Source organism: Mytilus edulis, chromosome 10 (assembly GCF_963676685.1).
Source record: "Mytilus edulis chromosome 10, xbMytEdul2.2, whole genome shotgun sequence".
NCBI classification, from domain to species: Eukaryota; Metazoa; Mollusca; class Bivalvia; order Mytilida; family Mytilidae; genus Mytilus; species Mytilus edulis.
The window spans coordinates 55,169,869-55,180,545 of record NC_092353.1 but is presented as its reverse complement, the minus strand read 5'-3'; the positions used below and the strand labels follow the sequence as shown (position 1 = coordinate 55,180,545).

Here is a 10,677-nt window from a genome sequence, read left to right as displayed (position 1 = left end):
AACTAGCATTGGTAGAATCTTTTCTCAAAGATTTTCAGAATCGTAAAGACAGTTGTCTTTGATTATACCAAAACGGATGGTCTGGCTATGGATTTATAGAATAGGGAATAAAGTGGTCTAGTATCAAATTGTATAACATCAGTGCATAATGTGGCAATGATACCTAAATGAAATTGTGTATTACAGTTTTGAAGAAACAGACTGATGTGCTTTGAAACAAATAGATATAGTATATATAAGCTGTCTTTGGTCCTGGAAACATGCTATAACCAATCTTGAAAAGGTGTGAACACCTTAAATTAAACTTCTTTTATATAAAAAAGAAGATGTGGTATGATTGCCAATGAGACAACTGTCCACAAGAGACCAAAATGACACAGACATTAACAACTATAGGTCACCATACGGCCTTCAACAATGAGCAAAGCCCGTACCGCATAGTCAGCTATAAAAGGCCCCGATAAGACAATGTAAAACAATTCAAACGAGAAAACTAAAGGCCTTATTCATATAAAAAATAAACGAAACACAATTCAAATATGTAACACATATGAATTACAGGCTCCTGACTAGGGACAGGCACATACATAAATGTGGAGGGGTTAAAAATGTTTTAGTTTAGTTTAACAATTGTGAAACATGAATATTCATATATATACTGAGAAACAGCAGTCCATACTGTTATTTCATCACCGACATCCAACATCGTGACAAAAACACTGGTTCTGGTTACATAAGAGTGAACTTTACCATAATATGTCGTTATCATCCTGTCACTGTTTTTATAAATATAGTAATATTGTCCATCAGTGCTCGACATCATAACGGCCGAAACATGGTACAATCCAGCAACAGTACACACGAATTTTCCAGTTGATTTATAAGCAGATAGGTTGGTAATTCCAATGTTGGTTTGAATATTCGGAAAGTGTACAACTGTTCCACCTGGCACTGTAGAAGATGTAGCACAGGCGGTAAGAGCAACTGAAAAAAAAAGAGAATTTTAATATCAAAATATTTCTTTAAAGTGTCATGATTGAAAAATAAGTTTCCAAAGAAATGTGATTTAAAAGATAAAAAACAAAGATAAGAAAGACATAAGTGAATTCTCTAAGCTAATATCGCTCCTTATAATCGTTATACAACAGTTGTAGTCTAACCTGGTATATAAAGATACAGTTGAATTATGAAACCAAACATCGTTCCTTATAATCATTGATAAATACTCAAAATTTGATTTAACTAGAAAAAAGTGATCAAATGTCACAATAAGGCAAAACAGTTTTTTTTATTAGACATTGGTAGCGTTTGGTGCAAGACTCCCTTTTTTCTTTTGGGTGTTTAATTTTTTAAAGTAAATATTTTTTTATTTTTAAACTTATTTTCACTTTTTAATTTCCTTGCTCTTTAAATTCACACACTCTTACAATATAAGTAGTTTATATATTTATGCCTCTATTTCTATTTTAAAAATAGTGAGGCGAAACAAATAAAGAAGAAATATAAAATAAGATGGAAACTAATCATGCTAATTTAAACCAAAAAAAAATGACTTTTTGAAATATTATTATTTTCTTTGTACTTTTATTTACGTTTTGAATGAAATGTTTGTTCATTGATTTGGTCTCAAAAACATTTGTAAATATTAAATATTTTTAATTACAATCAAAATATTATTAAGAAAACAGACGTTTACAATACTTATCTGAGTTGAACACACACATATTTATATATATATACAAGTAAAACTAACTAAGAGTCCCCTGTCCTCAGCTCTAAAGACTGTTTTATAAAGGAACCTGTTTTTTCACTTGGTTTATATTAGAAGGATTTAGTAGGACTACTAGTTTTTGAGTATCAGATAGATTTGGAAACATAGGATTATCTATTGCCATGTCATTAAAAAGTTTTATACGTAAAATATTATTTATTTGACAGTAGAGGAGAAAGTGATTTTCATCTTCTCAGGTTTTACAAGTTGGACATGTTCTATTGTCTAAGGTATTTTTTTAGATATCTGCCCTTCTCAATGAATAAGTAGTTGTCAAGTGTACTACCAAAGGTAATTGTCTAGAAATTCATCTATTTTAAAATTAAGTTACGTGTGTCGCTCACCTAGGTCCATGTGCATCTTAAACAAATGATTCTCTTGTTGTTGTTTTTTAATCTTTTATTCCATCTTGTTTTGCTTTCTCTGTGTACTAGTATTTATTATTATTAGTGGGAGATTATAAGAATAAAGAAAGACCAATAGGCATGAGGCATTACAATGGAATAAATATACACGAAAAAAAGATTATTATTACTCAATTCCCAAGAATTGGTACCAACAAAAATTAACTATTTCACAGTTTGATTTTTTCCCTGTTTATAGTTTCTATTTTCCCTTTTTTGCTCCAAACCCCCAACTGTTGAAAATATTCAGGATAATTTCAGGGCAATCACTCAAAGAGATGCCGAACAATTTCAACAACTTCAAATATTTGAAGACCTTGTCTTGTTGATCATTTTTGTTTATTTAAGTTTTTATATAGCTATCATAGTTTTTATAAAGATATAATATAAAAACGCAAAAAGTGATAAAAATCGTCATTAAAGGGTAATAACTCAAATAAGGAGTCGTCGGGCAATCTTGTCTTGCTTATAAATAGTTTTTAAGACAAAAGGCAAAAATGAGAAAAAGGGATAAAATTAAGGGCAACAACTCCTGTATGAAGTAATCTGACAGTTTTGATTTAAATTGACAATTATACTATAAGGTATATGATATGTTATTAACTATAATAATGAAACCTACCTTTCTGCTGTTTTAAAGCAACTTCTTGCAAATACTTGTTGAAGCGAACCTGGAAGTCTTCTGCAATCTTATCGAACGATTTATTAAATCGATTCTGTTCTTGACGAAGTGATAACTTCGTTGTACTGTCCCTTTTACGTTCAGCTTCACTTAATTCTTGAACTTTAGAAGAAAAGGAATCCAACAATGAATTCATCTGTCTTTTGTTGAACTCTGTTTCATTTGCAGACTGCATTTCAAAACGAGCTATAGTTTCAAAGAAAGAATTATTAAACCGTGTTTGGTCCTGTAGATGTGCATTTCGCATTGATTCAATAAATATCTCTGTTTGCTTCTTAACTTCAATGATTGAATCATTAAACCGTGTTTGGTCCAGTAGATTTGCGTCTCGCATTGATTCAAGTAATCTTTCTGTTTGCTTCCTAACTTTAATAAACGAATCATTAAACCGCGTTTGGTCCTGTAGATGTGCGTCTCGCATTGATTCAACATATGCTTCCGTTTGTTTCTTCACTTCAAGGAAAGAATCATTAAACCGTGTTTGGTCCTGTAGATGTGCATTTCGCATTGAATCTACAAATGTTTCTGTTTGTTTCTTCACTTCAAGGAAAGAATCATTAAACCGTGTTTGGTCCAGTAGATGTGCGTCTCGCATTGAATCAACAAATGATTCTGCTTGTTTCTTTACTTCAAGGAAAGAATCATTAAACCGTGTTTGGTCCTGTAGATGTGCATTTCGCATTGAATCTACAAATGTTTCTGTTTGCTTCTGAACTTCGTTGAATGAATCATTAAACTGCGTTTGGGCCTGTAGATTTGCGTCTCGCATTGAATCAAAAAAACTTTTTGTTTGATCCTTCACTTCAACGAAAGAATTATTAAACCGTGTTTGGTCCAGTAGATGTGCGCCTCGCATTGAATCAACAAATGTTTCTGTTTGTTTCATTGCTTCAGTCACTTTATTCAAACTAGACGAAACAGAGTCTTCCCATAGCTTTACCTTTTCCGCATATACTTCCATTTTATGTTCCAATTTTGAAGAAACAGACTCTTCCCAGAGTTTAATCTTTTCCGCATAGACTTCCATTTTATTTTCCAAGCGAATCATCTTTTCCAAGACCTTTTCTTCAAAATGAAATTTTGAACAGCTCAATAAGGATTCGGACTCAGAACCCAGGGATATGGCTAAAATTCCTATCATCGAAATGCTTATGCAAATAAATTGAATGAAAAACATGTTTGTGTCTTCTTTGTTTTACTGTTAATTAGAAATGTAAGATACATCTCAGAAGCCCCGATTTATACTTTTATTTCAACTAATCTACATCCTATCCGTTATCACTGGTTCCTTTTGAAAGATAAGATTCGTCTGTTGGTGATTTTTTTTAAAATAAAAAGTGTAAGCTATTTTAGAAATCATACACCTGTTATCAATGTGACTACAACGAAAAGAAGATAGAAGTTTGCCGCTACATCGATTTTAGCATGCATTCCCAACTCCTGTTATTTTGAATTATAATCAGAGCTTATAGATAAAACATTGGCAACTATATGTATATGTTCTCATCGACATAGGTTGTTTTTAGAATAGATTATGTCCCAGGTAAAAGTTATTTTTAGACCATCGTCCTAAACATGAATGAAATTTTGCCGATAAACGTTGTGCAACAATCATTCAATCACTGTGTTTAGAATTGCGACTAAAGGCTTATAATACCTTATTTATATGCCCATAAAAACATGTTGATACCGACACTAGTATTATCCGTTTGAATGCTGGTTATTCTGTCATTACATCATTTTATGACTTTATGTTTTCTATGGTAGTATTCTTACTACGGGACTCCAATTAGCCCTAACATGACCTCAGACGTCTAAGCAATCTCGGACTTGCAGAACCAATACTTTAGATAACAAAAAATGTCTCGCCTTCTTTACTAATCATTGATATTATGTTGATAGTCTTTAGTATAAAGCTTTATTACAACTGTCACATAAACTTAACATTAACCAAGATAGCAAAACAAAGACCAATGAACAATGAAAATGAGGTCAAGGTCAGATGAACCATGCCAGGCAGACATGTACAGCTAACAAAGCTTCCATACAACAAATATAGTTGACCTACTACTTATAGTTTAAGAAAAATAGACCAAAACACAAAAAATTAACACTGTGCTATGAACCGTGTAATTGAGGTCATGGTCAAATAAAACCTGCGGGACTGACATAAAGATCATAATATATTGCCATACACCAAATATAGTTGACCTTTGGCATATAATATTAGATAAAAAGACCAAAACTTAAAAACTTATCTTTGACCACTGAACCATGAAAATGAGGTCAAGGTCAGATGACATCTGCCCGCTAGACATGTACACCTTACAATCATTCCATACAACAAATATAGTAGACATATTGCATAAAGTATGAGAAAAACAGACGAATACACAAAAACTTAACTATAACCACTGAACTATGAAAATGAGGTCAAGGTCAGATGACACCTGCCAGTTGGACATGTACACCTTCCAGTCCTTCTATACACCAAATATACTAGCCCTATTGCTTATAGTATCTGAGATATGGACTTGACCACCAAAACTTAACCTTGTTCACTGATCCATGAAATGAGGTCGAGGTCAAGTGAAAACTGTCTGACGGGCATGAGGACCTTGCAAGGTACGCACATACCAAATATAGTTATCCTATTACTTATAATAAGAGAGAATTCAACAAATCAACCAACTTTTTTTCAAGTGGTCACTGAACCATGAAAATGAGGTCAAGGACATTGGACATGTGACTGACGAAAACTGATGAGGCATCTATATACAAAGTATGAAGCATCCAGGTCTTTCACCTTCTGAAATATAAACCTTTTAAGAAGTTAGATAACGCCGCCGCCGCCGCCGGATCACTATCCCTATGTCGAGCTTTCTGCAACAAAAGTTGCAGGCTCGACAAAAATGAAACACCACCAGTATGATCAAATGACAAATGTCTCCTCTTTGTTCACTAATTGTACCAACTCATTTCTCTTTCATTCCTCGCAATTATCTTTTTTTGTTTTGTTTTTAGACTGAGTGCAAAAGCTTCATTTTATTAAAACTTTTAACATGTTTAAAAGAGGGACGAAAGATACCAGAGGGACAGTCAAACTCACAAATCGAAAATAAACCGACAACGCCATGGCTAAAAATGATATAAAAAGACAAAAAGAAGTACACATGACACAACATATCTATAATACTAAAATTACGAGGTCCAATTTGTCAGCCGTCATCACGTAAAAACGACGAATCAAAGAATTCAGCTTTATATATAACTAATATAGTACAAAGGTGTAGATTAAAAATTACACCACTCCAGGCCCTTTTGTTTTCCACGTAATTAATATTGCCAATAATTAAGAAGTTCCGGGTCGAGTCCGATACCGATACCAATAGTATATTCATCTGTTACCTATTACCTTATCTGTACGTTCTGCATCTAACAGGTGCACCACCAAACGATGTATTTAGGATTATGCTATATACACGGATCATAATCACAGGGTTGACACTACTAAATTCAATCATTGTCAAATTGTTACCTATTGTAGTATTTTAATCAGTAAGACTTTCTAAGATAACAATACGAGTACTAAAAATCTGGACTAAAAATAAGGTGTATATAGGAACCTTTTTCAATTTGTTAGCGGGCATGACGTAAAACAGTGAATCAAATAATTCAACTTTATTTATAACTAACATAGGACAATGCTGTTGATTAAAAATTACTCCATTCCAGGACCTTTTGTTATCCAAATAATTAATATTACACATAAAACAGTGAATCAAATAATTCAACTTTATTTATAACTAACATAGGACAATGCTGTTGATTAAAAATTACTCGATTCCAGGACCTTTTGTTATCCAAATAATTAATATTACCAATAATTGATAAGTTCCAGTTCGACGGAGTCAAACAGAAAGATTTGAAAGCATAGAAAACTTTGTATCTTATTATCGGCATGACTTTATCAGATAAAAAATAATACTAAAATAAGGCTTGCGCATAGTTATATACTTTAATTTAGTCACGGACCCGCGTTATCACGGGTGTGTTCTAGTAAAACTAAAGAATAAGCAACATAACATAGGTTTACTCAATTGTGCATGCTCTCTGTATAATTGTATTTGATAAAGTATGTAAAGTAAAAGACTTCATAAGTTGCTTTTACTGGTGTTCGACCACATTTTTATTGTGTATATGTCCTATTTAAAAAAAAGAAATGTTCAATAAACAAAACACATTATCAATTGGGAAAAAAACATACTAGTTGATGAGAAACATCGTTTTGATAGGATTGGACACAAAGTAAACCATACTAATGAAGTTCGCTCCGAATTGCATTATATTACTGTACCAGTACAATATCAATATGAGCATGCAATATTTCAAAATATACAATACTTTACAGTCTAGCGAAACAATAATAACGAAATAGATCGAAATTATGATGATGACGATGTGAATGTACCTCAAATTACATTCTTCAGTATCATATGACGGGTGCCACATGTGGAGCAGGATCTGCCTACCCTTCCGGAGCACCTGCTATCACCTCAGATTTTGTTGGTGTTCGTGTCTTTAGTTTTCTATGTTGTGTCTTGTGTACTATTATTTGTCCGTTTTTATTTTTATTTTTTGCCATGGCGTTGGCAGTTTATTTTCCATCTATGAGTTTGACTGTCCCTCTTGAATCTTTCGTCCCTCTTTTACAACTTTTACTAAATTCGAATACATGTTTAAATAACTATATATTTTGTTCATACATGTACGAGAGGTTCGTTTTACCAGATGATAGTAACATAACATTCAATATAAGTTCATCCGTGTGTTCATCTAAATTTCTCTCTGGTCAGTATATAAGGCACAGTCGGGAAAAAAATGGTAAACAGTGTGACTCTCAATGTTGCACCAACAAATACAGGATGGGTAAGCAATTATATTGCCTCTGGAATATTTCAGAAAGATGAGAGTGATCGCAATCTAATTAAAACATATATCTCTATGTAGTAACGTAGCATAAAGAAATCGGAAATCTTTATTTTAATTAGATTGAGGATGATCTTAATTGAGTTAGATTTATATTCAGGTTTCTCGGCCCATATTAATATATAGATAAGTACATCTTTATCTAAAATATATAGCTTTTGAAAATGGATTTTAAATTTAGAGATAAGGGTCTGATTTCCGAAAGGACAAATCGGTGAAATTCCATAGTCTTATAGTTGACGGCATAACACATTCTATAGTAAGAACTTCTGAAGTAATCTACAAAAGGAAATCAGTTAGGGTATTATATTAGTCTAAATTTTTGGAGAATCATATCAGGATAAATACAGGATAAGTAATTACATTTGATGAAATCACTGTGTAAATGTAGATAGTAGTTATCTTGACAAATATAGGAATACGTCTATGTTGCTCTTAAATTAACTTGCTATTGTTCTTCTAGTATGCCACCACTAATACCACTATTCACTTTTAAACTTTACTCGGTAAACATCTATGTACTCTCCTCCAGCTACATATATTTCTTTTTCGTCAATGTCAACCCACATGTCCCAAGGATCTGTAACGTTTTCAAATTTTCCTAAAAGTTTTACTTGCTTTTTACCATCAACTGACAAAGCATGTAAAGACCCTCGGGGTTCTCTGTTCAGAATAAAGGCCGCTGTGATCCCGAACTGCCACATAGCAACACTAACAGGCATTTTGATTCGGTCACTCTTATGACTGAATATCTGGTGGCCTTCCAAGGTAGAACATTTCACCTCTTTCGCAGTTGTTGTGTAATATATTTGTTCATTAAAGATGGTCATGCCATTACAGCCTGCGTGTCCTTTAGAATACGTATTTGTATTAAAACATTCAGTAATGTTTGTTGGCGGAAAATTCTGACAAGAAGAAAACTTTTGAATAGCGCCCGTCTTTACCGTATAAATTGCCTCTTCAAAGGAACATAATGCCCCAATCGGTCCATTATGAATATGCTCCAAAATCATTTTCTTTGGTTTAGAAATAGATTCTCCAACGATGTTTGTACAATACAAAACCATACCACAGCACGACAAATAAAGTCTATTCTGTGTTACGTCCAAGCAAATGCGTTTAATTTTGTAATCTAAAGAAAGTGTTTTCACGACTAGGCCTTTAAATTTGTCTATCAAATGAACTTTTCCTTCGTCCCCGCCTATTAATATATATTTATCCCCATAGCATACGCCACACTTTAACTTTGAAAGCGGGATATGAATAGTTCTATTTTTTTCAACAGTGATAGCTTCAAGGTTGATAAAACATACCCCGAATTCTAGGCATGTTTTAAAGACAGCTCCCAACTCAATACCGTTTGCACTTTTAATATTTTGAAAACAACCAATCTGATCAAAAGCCTCAACTTTCTGAACTTTTTTATTTTTCTCAAAATAAACTCCAATGGTTGTTTTGTCATTATTTATAGTTGTGATCTCTTTAATACTTGTTTCGATCTGATGCTTGATGGTTTCGACGTGCATAAATAACTGTGTTTTGCTACCATTATCTTTAACTTTTTTCGTCACTTTAATCCAGTGTTTAAGATTTCTTTCGAGCTGCTCTAATAGCCTTATACGGACATTAAGCTTGGTGTTTTGTTCATCCCGAAACACGTGCAGTTGTTTCTTAAATGTTTCAAACAAATTGTCTAGTTTACTTTTGATATGGTCGACAAATTTTGAAGCTTCATCTTCTGTTTTTTCAACACCGACTCGAAGGGTTTCCTTTTCTTGGTGTTTCGTCTGCAAATTTTCTTGCGTCGCAACTCTTATGTTGTCAAGTTTTTCCTGTATACTGTCGTAGAAGGTGCTATTAAATGTTATTTCGTCTATAGATTCAATGTTCTCGCATTTTCTATGATCCAAGCTAACACACAGACTGCAACACATAGCTCTGTGATCACAACAAAAAACGTTGATCTTATTATGCGGGTGTGTTCGGCATTGTTCTTCAATTGCCTCGAGATCAATTCCGTCTATTTGACTAACAAACTCGTCAATTAAAACAACTTGGTGTGTTGCCAGCATTTTCATCCAACTATGCATAAAATTACATTTTTCACAAAATGCTTCAACACACTGTTTACACCAGAATTTTGCCTCAGTTGTCTGTTCATGTCTCTTACATGCGTGACATTCTGGTTTTGAGTTGCTTTTAGTGAAAGTTATCATAGTGTTTAAAGATATGTTGTCTGGAAGTGTTGCAGCCCATTGGTTTATATGTTCTTGATCGATATTATCTGTCCGTGGTTTTACAACTGTTCTACAAATAGGACAACTAAATGACCTGGTTTTATTTTCCTTCTTGTGGTTCGCAGAAACAATGATTTGATGTATACAAAGTTCACAAAATGTGTGTAAGCATGGCAATATTTTGGGAGATTTGAACACTTCTGAACAAATTGGACATGTTATTAAATTCACCTTTTCGTCAGGTACTTTTGATAAAGCCATAGTTGTATTCCTTCCTGGTAGTTACGAAAGGGGAGACAATAACATGTTCGTTGTTACACATTTAGCTGCACTTTACTGAACAAAATATACATACCGCTTTGAAATACATTTGCACTAATTAAAGGATAACATGTATTTTTTTTTTCAAGAATGGCCTGTCGACAATTACATTAACAAAGATTAAGCAACCGTACAATACATTAGTATTCATTTTTTTATTTACATGTATATGTGTTTATAGCTTAATAGATATTGGATAAAACACAATCAATATGAATAGACCACTTTCGAGTTCATCCGTCACCGGAAAAAACTCGTCAATTATACGCGCCT

General features: G+C 33.1%; 2 protein-coding genes across 2 annotated transcripts; both read right to left on the bottom strand.

The window, feature by feature from the left end:
* Nucleotides 1–557: 557 nt before the first annotated feature.
* LOC139491510 (CAP-Gly domain-containing linker protein 1-like) lies at nt 558–4,153 on the bottom strand. The gene is made up of 2 exons (XM_071279240.1): nt 2,798–4,153; nt 558–984 (listed from the first exon to the last, which is right to left on the bottom strand). The coding sequence occupies exons 1-2, from the start codon at nt 4,032–4,034 to the stop codon at nt 614–616; spliced, it is 1,608 nt and encodes a 535-aa protein (XP_071135341.1). The 5' UTR covers nt 4,035–4,153; the 3' UTR covers nt 558–613.
* A 3,010-nt stretch (nt 4,154–7,163) lies between these two features.
* LOC139491509 (transcription intermediary factor 1-beta-like) lies at nt 7,164–10,352 on the bottom strand. Its single transcript, XM_071279239.1, has one exon. It carries the CDS (start codon nt 10,342–10,344, stop codon nt 8,329–8,331), a length of 2,016 nt encoding a protein of 671 aa, XP_071135340.1. The 5' UTR covers nt 10,345–10,352; the 3' UTR covers nt 7,164–8,328.
* Between the last annotated feature and the right edge of the window lie 325 nt (nt 10,353–10,677).